Genomic DNA, 17,218 nt, shown 5'->3' on the forward strand with positions numbered 1-17,218 from the left:
CCAGCGCCTCGCTCACTGGCCGTCCCTCCGCCCGCCCGACGCGGTTGCTAAGGTAACGAACAGCTATTGGCCGGGCGGGGCCAGGCTCGTTTCTTGCTTCGGATTGGTCGATCCAGGCTGTCAGTCAGAGTCAGCCCCGCCCCAGGCCTGCTGCTCAGTCAGCCAACCTCCGGCGCTGGTGGCTGCCCCGGGCCCCGCTCGGGCCGGCCGTTGGTAGGACTGGGAGCCTGGGCCGCGAGCTCAAGCGGAATGTGGGGGCGAGGGCTCCGGGCAGCCATCGGGCGCCTCTGTTTTGCCCGGCCTAGCTGGGGCCGAAGGGGGGAGTCGCTGCCGCCCGTGCCGGGCCTCCCGCAAGGCTAAAGCGGGTGCCTGCTCCCCCCTCCCCCCACCCGCAGCGCCCTGCTTTAGGGAGGCCCCAGGCCCGAGCAGGGAGGCCCCAGCCCTGCCCCGTGTCGTCTGGGTCTTTCCTGCTCGACCCAGCCCCGTCTCCATGGCTGTCAGTTGGATGCTCCCAGGAAGTCAAGGGATGCCCCTATCATTTGTGGGACCCCTTTCCAAGGCAGGGCCTCCAGCCCTTCCCCCCCCCCCCAAGTCCAGCCATGCACACCAGGGCCCCAGGCAGGAGCTGGATCTTCCAGGCGCCTTGAGCACTCATGCCCCTGTTTTTCCCCATTCCCAAGAAAGAAGAGGGCCGCCCCAAATGTGATCCTACAGCTACTAAGCCGGAGTTGTCCTCTTGGGGCTCAGGTTTCAGCAGTCCCCCCTGGGCGCATGTCTGGCAGGCATGACATTGAGCCTCAAGATCTGTGACATCTCACAAACTCTCAGTGCCCCAGGGGTAAGGCCAGCCTGGCTGACTCCTGAGGTCCTATTTGTGTGTCTTTTTTTAAAGACATATGGGAATGTCATGCCAGCAAAAGGGGTTAGGTGCTAAAGAGATGTGGGTTCCTTTCCCAGCTGCACTGTAGACTTCAGGGCAAAATATCTGCTGACAGAACGCCAGTGGCTGCAATTGCTTTCATGTCTGGCCTTGGGCAATTTGTGTGACTTTTCCCCCATCTCTAAAATGGAGTAATAACGCCTGCTTCACAGGAGTATTGTGAATATTAATTTGTTAATGCGCTTTGAGATCCCAAATGGAAAAGTGCTATTATAATACAAAATGTTACTACTGTACTGTATAAATCCAAATTAACTTGTTCTTTCTATATCTTTCGGATTTGCTACAATTTATAAAATGGGAAGAAAGAAGTGGGTTTTGAAGAAGTATAATGGTAAGCAAAGAAGAAATGTATCATTTTTGTCTATGAAAAATTCAGCTAGGCCCCAAACTTAATGGACAGTTGTAGGATTTACAATACAGTCAGTAGGTGGTGCAAGAGAGACGTGATCCTGTATCAGGACTAAAAATCCTCATGAGGAAAGTGTAGTTATGTTTACACTGTACCTGAGCAGGATGGCATTTCAGGGGTTTATTTTATGAATGTGATAGTGGCTTGTAATAGTAATATGATTACTATCCTTGTATAAATAATGAACTCAGTTGTTCTTTTAAAACACAGCTCCATATTGGGGGTAGTGCAGAGCCATATAGCCTCAAGTGGAACTCCTGGAGCAATTGTGCCTCAGCTAGGTGTGATGCCTCCAGGAGCGCAGAAGTGTCACCAAAGCACAATTCTTCAACAGGGTTTAGGACAAGCTCCTCTTCAGCATGTGGCAACTCAGCTGGCTTGTGGAGAGAGCTGGGGTGTTGACAGATTGCTACATAGGGTGCTAGGTCCCATATGGTAGCCTCCTCCCCAGAGCCAGGTGGGCCTGAGAGATAAATTCTAGTGAGAAGCCAGCTCCAGGGGCCAAAGAAACAAGCACAGGCAGTAGTAGCACCAAGAAGATACTGCAGCTTTTTAGAGGGAGGAGAAAAGATACCATCCTTTCCCGTAGAACTCCCTGGACCCAAGACTATGCAGCGGGACTCCTTTTTGGCAACCCATAATAAACACAAGGACTGATTGTTCCCATCCTGGTACAAGAAAGGTGGAAATCTTTCTTGCACCCTCTCTGCCTTTCATGCAGGTGCATATCAAATCTGGTATGATTTAGGGCCCAATCCTGTTTCAATGGGTGAAGGATCAGGCCCTTAGTGTTTTTCATAGAAACGTGTTTGTTAATAACATATACACTTGCACAATAAACAGTTAAGCAGGAGAGGCCTCACTGAGAAGCTGGAACACATGGTCATGGGCTGGCAGTTGCTGCAGGAACATATAGAGCTGTTTTTGAGGAGTTGAAAGAGATTAAGGTTGCAGAAAAATGTAGTGTTGCCGGAGTGGGTTAAAGAGGCAGATAGACCTACATTAGCTAAATCAATCAATGTAATCAACTTCTATTTCATATTTGTGTGTGTATAAAAGATATAGCCTGAACTGAAATATGGAATTTATTGTGACTTGTTTGGAAAAGATATATTAAATCTCACCCTGAGCAATTACTGATTACAATTTATTTTTAATGCACCACCATAGGTGTGCATGACACTTTACAAGTAAATAAAAATGAGAGGTCTCTGCCTCAAGTGGTTTACAATGTGAAAAAGTCATAATACTGCAGGAGATGACAATAAACAATGGGTGAAGACAGAGATATGGCAGAATGAGTTGCAACAGAGGCAAATCATAAGATATGCTTGTTTTTACCAGTTCATCATCTTGGTATGGGACCAGGAGGAAGCCTTCATTCTATGTCTGCATTTTCCTTACGTCAGTTCTATAGTCAGATATCTGCAGATACCTCTTTCCTTTTAAATTCTGTTTAAAGTTTTAGACTTGTAATTCAAAGACCTACGCTAACACATTTATGTGACTTAATGTCTGTTTACACTTCCACTTGTAAGCTGCATTCACCTTCTCAGATACTATTGGTGTCTCCCTTAATTTTTTTTATTAATTTAAATATTGAGCCTATATTTTACGCCCCCCCCCCCCCCCGGGTGCTGCTGACTCCTTGGCACACATTAATAAGAAAGTTTAATTATTTTTCCCAAATTATTATTTAATCTGGTTGTCTCTGTGTTTTCACTGTATTTATTGCATGGCTCTGCTTCACAAACAATGTTATGCAATTGGCACTAAGTTAGTACCCTCAGTAGAGGGGCCATGGAGTGAACTACCCCATCTCTTCTTAAAGTTGATTGTTCCCGGTCAGGGTTAAGGCATCTTAATGAAGATGGAGAAATGCTTAATTGTTATCAGCATTGAATCTGTTGTGTGGAAAGAGAATTTCATTCATGATATAGTGGAAATAGTTTTTTTAAATATACTTTAAATATTAGATTATTTTTTAGGAGTTCACTTGGACTCAGCTCTGTATTAAATGTGTTTCTTACATTCACTTAGAACATAGCATGGGTGCATAAGAGAATAAATAATACAGTAAAAAGTATGCATTTCTGTTAATTGAGGGCAAAGCAGTGGAGGATCTACACAGAGAGCCTTCAAATTGTCATGCAAGCAATCACATGATATAGGTAGGGAAACTCTTCAGAGGAATTTAGAAAGAGGAAATGGAAAAGTCACTGACAAAGGAACAGTGTATTTATTAACTAGTGCTTGAGAGCATTTTACAGTGTTAACAAACAGCAATTGCTTTCACACATGACTTGTCAGTCATATCAGTTGGTCACAGACTCATTTGAAAACCAAATCCACATTTGTCTTCTGCAGTTCATGAACTCTTGTTTTGTCTATATGACTTGGGACCAGTGGCACTTTATATGTTGTCCTGTACTGTTTCATAGGAAGAATGATCTTTTGTTGTCTTTTTTTGAACTTACCTGATTAAACAAAACTTGCAATATGATCTTGGTTCTGCAACTAAAGAAAGTATGACTGTGTTCTTGTAAAACAGCACTTTTTTAATTTAAAGAAAACAATACTGATTGGCTTGTCTACATATAATATATTATAGCATAATCCTCCAGGCTTCTCAGTGGCAGATATCTCATGAAGTAGCTAGGAGGTTTGACTGGGAGTCAGATTCTGATAACTATACTTGCATTCAATTTTAGTAGTCTACTCAACAAATAGTCCCATTGGGACTACTCACTGAACCCTGGTCTACACTTACCTGGAGATAGGGCGGCAGTCGACATGAGTTACGCAAACTACACAGAGTAGCTTGTGTAACTCACGTTGACTGCTCTGCTTCCTTTCTGTGCGCTGTCTACACTGTGCTGTGCCTGTTCCCGTCGACGCAGCGCTATGCTACTTGAGGGGGTGGTTTACTAGCGTCGACTTCCTGATCAATTGAGTGGGTCTACACTGACAGCTCAATCAATCCAGAAAGATCAATCTGGCGGCGGCGAATTTGCCGCCATCAATATAGACATGGCCTGAGTAAGAGCGTCAGAAACTAGCTCCATGTAAGAAATTGACATTTTTATTATATATTAGTAGTATTATGGTAGCACATTGAAACCCCAGTCATGAATCAAGACTCCATTTTGTTAGGCCCTGTACAAATGCAGAGCAAAAAGAAACTTTCTTCCCCCAAAAACGTATAGTTTGAATATATTATAAGGATTTGGGAAAAGATTGTCAAAGATATTTAGGCACCTGAAGATGCAGATAGATGCTTAATTGGATTTTCAAAAACATCTAACCTGCTTAGGCCCTTGAATCCTTAGAAGAACTCTGCATTTTAAGAAATGAGTTCACCAAGTCATTATGAAAGAGAAGAGAAAACATACGCAATGTATCTTTAGTGATAGTTGATCTGTCAAAGGATCGGACGAATATCCACATATATTTAACTGTGCCCTTAATTTTATTTGTGAGGAGGTGGAGTGATAGTTTAATAATTAGGGTCTAAGGGAACTTTACATTCTAAAGAAGCCAATAGTGAAGAAAAACCACTTGGATTTTCTTAACATTAATTCTGCAAATAATAGTCTACTTAGTGTATTTTAAATGTGATCAATTTTTGACCCACTTAATATACAATCCATTATGATTATTTGATTGTTCATTTGACTTCCCTGACATCCTCTGGTCCTATGCATGTAAACAGAGTCATGGGGGTCTCACTTTCAAACGTGCTGAATTAACCTCTGCATGAACTGAAGTCACTAGGAGCTGCAGAATCTCAGCACCTCCGTAAATCCATCCCTGAAGCAATATGCTCTTGCCGTCAGCAAGTGCAGGCAAATTGTGGTGCCCAGTTTACAGCTGATAACTCTAGGACATTGCAAACTGCTAGCAGCTGGTTGGCTGCATGCACTCTGGCTACAAGGAGGGACACAGCAGTCTGATTTACTGGCTCTGTTCTAAGCATTACATTTAAAAAAAACAATCTTTATATTTTTACCCACACATGCATATTCTGCACCTGCAAATCAAGAAACCTATACATACAAACAACATTTGCCTCTTCGAATCGGATAGGCATCTAATTTAATAACTAAATTCAGTTTGAAAAGTTCCAGAGGGGTAGCCGTGTTAGTCTGTATACAGCAAAAACAACGGGAGTTCTGTAGCACTTTAAAGACTAACAAATTTAATTTCTGCAGGCATAAGCTTTCATGGGCTGCAACCCACTTCATCAGATGTAAGGAATAGAAATCAGATTGGGGGTATATATATATACATTTAAGGTTAAGGAACAACAGTGGGGAAGTTAGGTATAAGCAAAGTCCATTCAGTTAGAGTAGTTTAGGCCTATTCACAACCATTGATTAGGAGGTGAGAATGTGTGAACAGTGACAATGACTTCTTGTAATGAGATAACCATTCCAAGTCCCGATTCAGACCCAGTTTTATTGTGTCAAGTTTGCAGATGAGTTCCAATTCTGCGTTTCTCTTTGAAGTCTGTTTTTGAAGTTTTTTTATAGAAGTATAGCAACTTTCAAATCAGCTACAGAGTGTCCTGGAAGGTTGAAGTGCTCTCCGATTGGTTTATGAATGTTACCATTTTTTATGTCTGATTTGTGTCCATTTATTCTTTTGCGTAGTGACAGTCCGGTTTGGCCAATATACATGGCAGAGGGGCATTGCTGGCACATGATGGCATATATAACATTAGTAGATGTGCATGTGAGCTTCTTATGGTGTGGCTGATGTGGTTAGGACCTGTGATGGTGTCACTAAAGTCGATGTGGGCAGAGCTGGCAATGGGGTTTGTTGCAGGGATATGTTCCTGGGTTAGTGATCTTCTTGTATGGTGTACAGTTGCTGATGAATATTTGCTTCAGGTTGGGGGGCTGTCTGTAAGCAAGGATAGGTCTGCCTCCCACAGCTTGAGTGAGTGAGGGATCATCTGCTAGAATAGGTTGTAGATCCTTAATGATGTGTTGGAGAGATTTTAGTTGGGGGTTGTAGGTGATGGCCGGTGGTATTGTTTTCTCTGTTGGGTCTGTCCTGTAGTAGGTGATTTCTGGGTACCCGTCTGGCTCTGTCAATTTGTTTCTTCACCTCTCCAGGTGGGTATTGTAGTTTTAAGAATGTTTTATGGAGATCCTGTAGGTGTTTGTCTCTGTCTGAGGGATCAGAGCAAATCTGGTTGTATCTTAAGGCTTGGCTGTAGACAATGGATCATGTAATGTGTCCAGGGTGGAAGCTGGAAGCATGAAGATATGTATTGTGGTCAGTTGGTTTTCAGTATAGGGTGGTATTAATGTGCCCATCCTTTATTTGTATTGTAGTATCCAGGAAATGGATTTCTTGTGTGGACTGATCCAGGCTGAGGTTGATGGTGGGATGGAAATTATTGAAATCCCGGTGGAATTCTTCGAGGGACTCTTTCCTGTCGGTCCAGATGATGAAAATGTCATCAATGTAGCATAGGTAAAGGAGAGGTGCTTGGGGACGCATGTTAAGGAAGCGTTGTTCTAGGTCAGCCATAAAAATGTTGGCATACTGTGGGGCCATGCAGGTGCCCATAGTTGTGCCACTGACTTGAAGGTATAGATTGGCTCCAAATCTGAAGTAGTTGTGGGTCAGGACAAAGTTCAGCTACCAGGTGTGACATATCATCATCAGGGAAAATGTTCCTGATGGCTTGTAGTCCATCTTTGTGTGGAATGTTGGTGTAGAGAGCTTCTACATCCATAGTGGTTAGGATAGTGTTTTCTGGAAGATCACCGATGGATTGTAGTTCTCTCAGGAAGTCAGTGGTATCACGAAGATAGCTAAGAGTGTTGGTGGCATAGAGCCTGAGGAGAGAGTCCATATATCCTGACAGTCCTGCTGTGAGAGTGCCAATGCCTAAGATGATGGGGCATCCAGGATTCCCAGGTTTGTGGATCTTGGGTAGCAGATAGAATAACCCTGGTCGGGGCTCAGGGGGTATGTCTGTGTAGATTTGTTCCTGTGTTTCTTTAGGGAGTTTCTTAAGTAGATGTTGTAGTTTCTTTTGGTATTCTTCACTGGGATCGGACAGTAGTGGCTTGTAGAATGTGATGTTGGAGAGTTGTCTGGTAGCCTCCTGTTCATAATCAGATCTATTCATGACTTTGCTTATACCTAACTTCCCCATTGTTGTTCCTTTACCTTAGATGTGTATATATACCCCCAATCTGATTTCTATTCCTTACATCTGATGAAGTGGGTTGCAGCCCACGAAAGCTTATGCCTGCAGAAATTAAATTTGTTGGTGTTTAAAGTGCTACAGAACTCTCGTTGTTTTTTAAATTCAGTTTGTAGATGGAAATGAGCAATAGAATGCTTAATTGCATCCTTGCATTTTGAAATGTATTACTCGGTTTCATTATTGACAGCATGACCAAAGATATCCAGCAGAAATCTTCTAGATACACTAATCCTTTAGTAATCTTAGTTATTTTTAGTTGATGTATTACAAAATTAAAAAGCAGTCATGCTAGTTGTGAACGTTACACCAGAATCATTTCCATCCAGTCTCATTTTTTACATCCTCTTTTGGATGTCACTGCTTGTTGACAGCTCACACAGTTTTCCATTGGTGACGGCACTTCTGTTTTAAAAAGAGGAACAAAATTGTGTGTGCTCCAGTTATTGCTCACACCGTTAGCAGTGAATAAAGACAAAGAGAATTTATCCTAAGTTTGCTTCAGCTGTAGTAGTGGAATGTTAGGCTATGTGACTATCCACATCTTATACTGATTCTGAAAGGGTAAGTCTGGTTTTCTTTATTTTGCCTCAGCTTATCTTTTGTTTCAGAATTTAAAGTCTCACTTATTTCACCTTAATAACTTAAAGTACAGGTATTTATTTTTCAAGTATGCTTGCTAAGGTTACTGTATTTTTGACATCGTGCTCTAACACCTTGAACATCTTCCAAGCATTAGAGGCAAAATTTTCATAAGTGACTAAGGCCCAGATCCTCAAAGCTATTTAGGCACCTAACTCCCATTGATTTCAAGAGGAATCAGGCACCTCAATACCTTTGCACATCTGGGTTTAACTCCCATTTTCAAAAGTGAGTTAGGCACCTAGTTGCCTAAGTCCCATTGATTTGCAATGAAATTTAGGCTCATAAGTGCCTGAGTTTCTTGAAAATGGCACCTGGGCACTTTAAAATTTTTTACCCTGCATCTTTGCATGTGTGAAAAGCATTGAAAATAAAGTAAACGATTAAATTATTTTAACTGCTGAAGGGTCTATGTATTGTGTTTTTTCTGAGCACTGGTTTCTGTCTTATGACATCTGAATCAGAGCATTCATATTAATATGTGGAGTACTTTAATTCTGCTTTGGAAAGAGTTATTTTAAGGCTTGATTGGTTCTGGTATCACGTCTACTCTACAGAGGTGTCACTTTATATTAAACAGCTATCCCCTGATTTAAACGTTTTTAAAGCACTGGTGCAAGCCCTGCTAGCCCAAGTCTGCCAACCCTGGGCTGGGAGGCTCACTTCCATGGTCTGTGTAGACATAGAATTGTAGGACTGGAAGGGACCTCAAGGTCTTCTAGTCCAGTACCCTTAGTGCTCCAGAGATGCACAAAAGGAGCAGTCCTCATGTGCAGAGACAACATTGTGAAAGGAATCAAAATGAGGAGGGGGCTTCTGGAGTTCTCCTGCTTCATTTCCCACCTAAGTATCAGCCAGAATGTGGTCCTCAATGAGTATGTGTCAGAACCAATTCCCACTGAAGTCAATGGAAAGACTCCTGTTCATTTCAGTCGGAGATGGATTGAGCTCAAAGGCTTGATCCTGCTCCATCTAAGTCAATTGGAGTTTTGCCATTGACTCCAAAGGGTGCAAGATCAAGCCCTTGATGTGTGAGCAAATACAATTAAAAAGCAAAGCTAAGGAATCACAAAATGTAGTAGCTAACTATTCTGAGATGTGTAGTTTAGTTTTTAATTATTCGTGATAATGTTTCATAATGTACTAGTGAATGAATACAGTGTATTTAGTAAAATGATGCAGTCTTAAGCGCTCACTACAGTATCTACTTAAATTTTGGCTAATGGTTGGGTGACACACGCATATTTTTATGTAAATGAGCAAGGTATTGTTGCAGTCAGGGCTCCGTCCTGCAAGGTGCTGAGCATGCCTGGGTGGTGATGAATATCCTCAGCTCAAACTGAGGCAGTGGAAGTTGCAGCCACTCAGGCTCTTCGCAGAAAAGCTAACCACGTTGAATGATCAGCCCCTTAGTTCAGTGGTTCTCAACCTTTCCAGACTACAGTACCCCTTTCAGGAGTCTGATTTGTCTCACATACCCCAAGTTTCACCTCATCTAAAAACTATTTGCTTACCAAAACCGACATAGAAATACAAAAGTGTCACGGCACACTATTACTGAAAAATTGCTTATTTTCTCATTTTTACAGTACAATTATAAAAAAAATCAGTTGAACTATAAATATTGTACTTACATTTCCGTATATAGTATATGAAGCAGTATAAACAAGTCATTGTCCGTATGAAATTGTAGTTTGTACTGACTTCGCTAGTGCTTTTTATGTAGCCTGTTGTAAAACAAGGCAAATATCTAGATGACTTGATGTATCTCCTGGACGCCTTCTGCATAACCCTGGTTGAGACCCACTGCCTTAGTTTACTAAAAAAAGTGCAGAGAGGCTTGATTAACATAACCAGTCAGAACTTCAGCTGGTGTAAATCAGTGTTGCCCTGTTGTTTTCAATAGAGCTATATCGAGGTACAGCGGCTGAGGAGCTGGCACAGTCATCAGATGAAAAGAGTTCATTGATTAAATCTTAATGAGAACAAGTCATGTGCATAATGTAGCACAATTGTCACAATTAAAAAGAAGGGTTCAAGACTGAGCTGGTATGGAAAATGAAGGATCAGATTGTTGGCCTAGCTCTTATTTTTTCATTTTCAGAATGAATTTTGTTGACCTGATGGCTTTACTTTATCTGGCTATAGAAATGAAATTGGTGAAAAAGCAATTAAGCTATTGTTTGCTAAAATAAAAAAACCCATACATTGCAGTCTGAATGAAATATACATTCTTAATTTAAAAAAAAAACATTTTATTCAATTAAGGATAAAATAACCCTTATTGTTACATTTATTTTGTAATACCTTACATGGCTTCTTTGTATTTGTAGGAATATAGTGAACGCTGTTGGTTAGTGAGTCTCTTGCACTGATCAACATGTTGGCAGAAGGCATCCTAACTGGAATCCTATACAAAGAAAGAAACCAGAACATAGATAAACCCCACAAATGTCACATAAACAGAAAAAATGAAAGGGAAACCTGGAAAGATCACCTAAAAGATACACCAGCAATTAAAGATTTTGCTTCAGAATCTGAGAAGCAAAACAAGATCATTGCAAAAGGTAGCAATTTTGAACATCATAAAGAGCTTCAATGGAAATCTAAAGAGGAGCTACCTGCAAAAGAACATAATAATGCATGTGTTAAAGGAACCATATCTACAGCTTTACTTATACCAGGAAGAGAACAACATGAAAAACAGCTGGATTTGTATAGATCCTGGTCATGCCACAGTATTTATCAAAACTATCCTGACTTACATATTGGAGGAGACCATGTAGTAGACTATATGAGGGATTCAGGTTGTATTATGGACCACATAAGTGATGAACTCATTGATGGCCCTGTTTTACTGTCAGTAGATATTCCATTAGGTCATTCCCCGCTAAATAAGCCACTTGAAACATCAGCTACAAAGTTATTGAATGGTGACGAAGGTGGAGAAAGGAGTATGACACTCCATAAACAGCCTCTTTCAAATTCCGCGCTGAACAACTACATGGATAGAAAGGTGGAAGAGCTCTATAAACAGTTTTTTGAAGAGAACCTGACCAGGTGTGGTTCTGTAACAAACCTCCTGACTTCCAATTTGATCATGAATAACCTAACTCAGATAAGCCTTCAACTCTCCCAAGAACAGACTTTAGAAAAATCTAAAGCTAGAGAAATGCTCTTTCATTCTCTGGCCTTGTTTAGTTTCTGCAATGCTGCCAGTGGAAACAGCTCTGAAATTAGCACTCCAAATTTACAGTTTTCAAACTTGCTAAGCAAGAGAAAGAACTAGACACAGTTTACATCATGACAACAGTTTGGTTACAGCCTACTCTTCAACTGCAGTCTCTTCACTTTTAGGATTAGTTTGTGAAATGTGCCAAAATTAGACACTACTAACTTGTAAAAATAAATGTTGATATTTTAAACCACACTTAGTCTGGGGTTCCACTTTACTGTTGTTATGGGATTAAGATAAAGATCACGTGGCTTTGTGTTGTTGAATGTAATCCAAATGAAATATGTTACAAAATCCTATTGAGCCAAATTTTCAAAGTGGTCTGAGTCCAGTTTCTAAGAGCCCAGCCGTGCCAACACCTAGGATGTGAGTAATTATACCATAGGACTACTTATGCAGCCAAAGATAGTACATGTGCATTAAAGTTGGTAAGATTGCCGTAAGAAATTAATCCAAAGCTCAATGAAAATGGTTAGACTCACATTGATTTCAGTGCTCTTTGGATCAGGCCATAAATTTGAACCCATCATTTTCTGCATTTAAATTTAGAGGTTGCTATTGCAGATTTCACCCATTATGTCTGAGAAAATGACCTTCTGTTTTGAAAATCCTGTTTAACAATTTGTTTTATTCTGCATAGCATCTTACTTATATCAAATGTATATACAAATGTTTATCAGAGAGGAAAACCAATGAGAACATTCTATAGAAGGATGATATGCATTTATATGAGGTTAATACATTTTTTGTATTTGTATTATACAGGTAGAGTATATTACAATGGAAAACTACAGGTACATCAGCTTCTAAAAATTTAAAGAATAGATCAAATTTATAAAATGTTAAAAGAATTTCAGTTACTGTAAAGATGACATTTCTATTAATTTAAAATCTCATCTACTTAAATAAAAGTTTCCATATATTATACAACAAAATCCACTCAGATTCCCAGAATATATAAAATGATTATTTCTATGTACCATTTGCATTTTAGAAATAGGGCTCCTTCTTGTGTTTTTCTGAAAAATGCACTCTTATGACCTCAGCAAGCTTAAGGGTGTGTTGCAATGTTACTGAAAGATATTGCAAGTTCTGTTCCTGTTACCCTAGTGTTACATGCAGATTTCATTAGGAAAATTCATTCACTTGGCTAGCAGCTATCATCTCCTCCCTGCTGGTCATTTATCCACAGGCAATGTCTTCTGTTATAAATTATCACTATGTTGATAATATAATGTGATGAATGAACTGAAGTTTGATAGCTCAATTGTACAAGCAAATTTTCTCTCAGTGGGCAAGCTACTGATCTGACTCAGACCAAAACCAATCAGGTAATCTGAAGCACCTGCATTTCTGTGCTTCCAATCATGAAGTCAGTGGATTTATGCCAATGTGACTACTAGCAGAATGTGGCTTTTTTTTTTTTTTTTTTTTTTTTAAACCTTTCTGCACAATGCTAAACTTTCAGAATGCATGTTGTACTGGTACTGTGGTTAAATCATTTTATCCAGAGTTACTGGAGCCAAGCAACACCCAGGTATGGGACACTGCTTTATAAATTAGTGCTTCTCAGTGAAATTTAATGTGTAGTAGCTGATGTAAAACAAAGTTTCTTTGTTTTTTGCTTCTAAAACACCTGCAAAACTATGGAGCACAAATGTTCTAAATCTCTGTCAGCCCTCAAAGGGAATGTGAAGGATCTTCTGATGTTTAAGTAATGATATGTCAAATGTTAATATCTTTATGTTTGTAAATCAAGATCTTCTCCATCTGATTAGTACTTTGCAAAGAGCAAAGTGTTTGTTTCCTAGCATCTTTATTTGCTTAAAAAAATCATTTGTGAATTTGTTGCAAGTCACAATAAAAATATCAGCAAGCTTGAAAAAACAATATCAGAGCATTGTGGGGGTATGAAAGACACCTGAATTCACAAAGGGTTCAGTCACTTACTCAAATGTGTTGTCTTCATTGGTACTATTCACATTAGCTAAGGCTTCAGCTCTGGGCTATAATTTAAGATTGTCAATCCCTTGGCTTGTAGGACTCAGATGTGGATATTGTTTATATTTACATCTTCAGCTGATGTAAATTAGCATCGTTCCTTTGACTTCAAGTCCACTGATTTGGGCATTATGCCGATTTTTACCAGCTGACAATTTCACTCACAATTTTTAACATCTTCAGAGCAATATAGTGTTCCAAAACATCATCAGATGTAAAACAAAACTAAAAAAGAGTAGCAAAATAAAACCACTTCAATAATATAAAAATCCATAAAAACAGACATTTTAGAAGAGAGTTCACTCTTAAAATGGTCAGGCTAAATTAGACATAGTGTTAACCTGGACTTTCTCCTACGATTCTCAAACACGAGACCTCCAAAGTGAGCATGAAGGAAACTGTAACCCTAATTGTTTTGAATAATCTCACCACATACGTAGTTTAAAAACAGACTTCAGAGAGAAACTGGAGAGCTGGAACTCATATGCAAACTTGACACAATCAGACTGGGTCTGAATAGGGACTTGGAACGGTTCTCATTACAAGAAGTAATTGTCACTGTTCACACATTCTCACCTTCTAATCAATGGTTGTGAATAGGCCTCATTTACTCTAACTGAATTGACTTCGTTAGCACTTGCCCTCTCCATTATGTTCCTCACCTTTGGATGTATATATACACACCTCCTATCTGTGGTTTCCACTTCGTGCATCTGACAAAGTGGGTTGCAACCCATGAAAGCTTATGCCTGCAGAAATTTGTTAGTCTTTAAGGTGCTACAGGACCCTCGTTGTTTTTGCTGTATACAGACTAACACGGCTACCCTTCTGGAACTAATATCTACATTATTAATTTAATTATGTATATGGTGAGATTATTCAAAACAATTAGGGTTACAGTTTCCTTCATGCTCACTTTGAAAGTCTAGTGTTTGAGAATCTTAGGAGAAAGTCCAGGTTAACACTATGTCTAGTTTAGCCTGACCATTTTAAGAGTGAACTCCTCTCTAAAATGTCTGTTTTTATGGATTTTTATATTGTTGAAGTGGTTTTATTTTGCTACTCTTTTTTTAGTTTTGTTTTACATCTGATGATGTTTTGGAACACTATTTTGCTCTGAAGATGTTAAAAATTGTGGATGAGATTGTCAGCTGGTAGAAATCGGCATAACGCCCAAATCAGTGGACTTGAAGTCAAAGGAACGATGCTAATTTACATCAGCTCAGTATTTGGCCCATTCATCTTTCTGTCATTCAGTTTATTCAATTTAGGTTTTTTCTTTTTTAATTTACTAATTACTGGGGGGTTTTTTAACTGAAGCTTTACAACATAGTCACATTTTCACAAGAGCTCAGCAAACCCTAATGAATTGCCCCAACAATGTTATGAATGTAAAAAATGCCTACTGATCTGTTTTTTACTGCCACCCATCACTGTAGTATCTGAGCACCTTCCACATATAATTAGTAGCAATCCTGAATTCCTTAGTGGACCTCATGGAGGAGTAATAAAACCTCGATGTCTGACTGTCTGATCAATTCAGACATCTGCATTTTATTATTTCTGTCTGTAAGTGATTGCACTTGCAAAACTGCAGGCAGAAATTAATAGGCCTTCGCAGATGCTATTTTTGAAAATTTGACCCAAACATTTATCGGCTAAAGTAGATCTGAGCCCTCACTTAAAATATGTTATGTATGTCTTCAGACTTCTCTTAGCCAATCCACTGAGCAATTTGTTGCCCCATTATGAAATTAAATAACTGCCTTATTGCTAAATGGTATGACAGTATCTTCTGTTAAGAAATACCATCTTAAATTTGATAGGATGGTGAGAAATTTATCTGTAAAGACTGCATGATTAAGCTAGGAAAATATTAGCATAGCAGCTTTCGCTAGTAAATAATTGCTTGTATACTAGTGCTGCTTTTTTCAAATGTCCTACCTCCTTTTCTATTTATAACTGAAAAAAAATCATCTGAGCTTGATGGAATTGCTGCTGGTTCTGTTTTATTATTTCCCTAAAGGGAAGTTAACCAGTCTCTTGCACAGAGAAATTGATTTGGGGAAATGAAGATATCCACATGTTCACCCATTCTCTGAACTGAACCTTTTCTCAGCTTAATGGGTATTTTTTTCTAGTGTAGAAAGGACCTTAGAAACTGGGAAAACCAGCTGTGCCTGGAGGATAAAGCATATAGCAGTGAGAGTTTGAAAGTGATCACATCTCCTATTGGTACCTCAGTGTCTAGACATCTTGGGCACTAAGTTCTGAGAGCATATTTTGAAAGAATACATCACAATCTGCTTTGACAATTCCCTTTCTGAGCACCCACAACTTGCTGGCAAACACACTGCCGAGCATCCAATGGAGGCACTTTGAAATTTCCCCTGAAAGGGACTTGCCCAAGGTCACACAGGAAGTCTAGCTTCAGCCAGGAATAGCGTTCTGGTCTTCAGGTTCGAGTTCTGTGCTTAACCACAAGATCCTCCTCCTCTGAATCATCTTAAAAATAAATACAAATATAATCTGATGGTAGAAGAACTATGGCTAACTGGAGATAGGAAATATTTATGTAGAGAAACGCTCAATTAACAGAAATGCCTATTCCACCATCTATCTTCTAAATTTTATTTTTAGTGATTTCTCATTCATTGTACATGTACATAAAAGGCTTGGCAAGTATACAATTAATTATGCATTTTTTTAAAGGTAAAATATAACTCTAAGATGAAGAGCTCTGTTTTTTTTCTAGATCCACAAGGATGAATATGTAGCTTCCTGAATGCTGAGATCCTAAAGGAGAACAATATCACATGATCATATATTATTTTTTCCACGGGACTCTTGTCTCATTAAGATGCCTCCTCCTTTTATTTAGAATGAATTACTGATTTGTTCATGCTCCCAGAATTACCAAGTCCTTCTGAAATTCCCTCTGTGGATTGGCTGTCCTCCTCACGCTCAGTTTTGTATTATCAGCAAATGCTATCCCCTTACTGGGCATTCCATCATCTAGATCATTTATACATGTGATAAAGTGAACTGCTGTTAAGTGCCCTTCTTTCATTCCAGTTTTTATACCCTGCCTCATCCTAAGACATTTCTTCTTTCAAAGTGCACCCTGGTTTTGATATTCCAGCCTGAAGCCTCAGGGAGTTAGATACTCAAGTTCCACTGAATTCCAGTGGGAGTATGGCACCTATTTCCCTTAGGTGTCTTGAAAATCCCAGTCCTGTTGTTTATGTTCTTCACTTCAATACCATCTTTGTCTTGGTATATCCACACTGCAATTAAAGGTGTGATTGCCACATGGGTAGATGTGTGACAGATATCGCAAAGGCATACAGTATGTTTGGGGGAACATATTATATTGCATTTATGTGTCACTGTGGGCCAGGTATTGTATGTATGGTTGTGTTCTGTTCCATAGTGGAGGGTTATCACAGCTTCTTCAGGAATCAAAAACCAGAGGGGGTACTTAAGGTGAATCACTTAGGTTTTAAACAACTGAAAATTCACCTCTGGGCTTAGGAAGAAAGCTTAAACAGTGCTTCCTCAAAGCAGAATACTTTTAGGGGGCAAAGCATAGTAATTTCTGGCTGGCAGTTATGCACATGCCAGAAAATCTGACACCCTATGGGAAATGCAGGAGAAGATTTTTCCACTTTGACTTCCAGTCCTCACACCCAGACTCACACACAAATATTCCTTGGGCACTGTGACCTGAACCCTGGACGGAGTTGGAGTTAGGCACTAAGG

General features: G+C 39.7%; 1 protein-coding gene across 3 annotated transcripts; it reads left to right on the plus strand.

Annotated features, from left to right (window-relative positions):
• The first annotated feature begins 155 nt into the window (after positions 1-155).
• Positions 156-13,414, plus strand: LOC137153976 (TLR adapter interacting with SLC15A4 on the lysosome-like). 3 transcript variants are annotated; one of them, XM_067549748.1, is made up of 3 exons: positions 156-213; positions 1,246-1,274; positions 10,554-13,414. In XM_067549748.1, exon 3 carries the CDS (start codon positions 10,601-10,603, stop codon positions 11,507-11,509), a length of 909 nt encoding a protein of 302 aa, XP_067405849.1. In that variant the 5' UTR covers positions 156-213; positions 1,246-1,274; positions 10,554-10,600; the 3' UTR covers positions 11,510-13,414. The 3 variants fall into 3 exon arrangements, with proteins under 3 accessions (XP_067405849.1, XP_067405850.1, XP_067405851.1); XM_067549749.1 differs by lacking the exon at positions 156-213 and having other exon boundaries at positions 1,138-1,274; XM_067549750.1 differs by lacking the exons at positions 156-213; positions 1,246-1,274 and adding an exon at positions 7,840-8,142.
• Positions 13,415-17,218: the final 3,804 nt, after the last annotated feature.

Source organism: Emydura macquarii, unplaced genomic scaffold (genome assembly GCF_026122565.2).
Source record: "Emydura macquarii macquarii isolate MOO-44397 ecotype Brisbane River unplaced genomic scaffold, CSIRO-AGI_Emac_v2 contig_1253, whole genome shotgun sequence".
NCBI lineage: Eukaryota > Metazoa > Chordata > Testudines > Chelidae > Emydura > Emydura macquarii.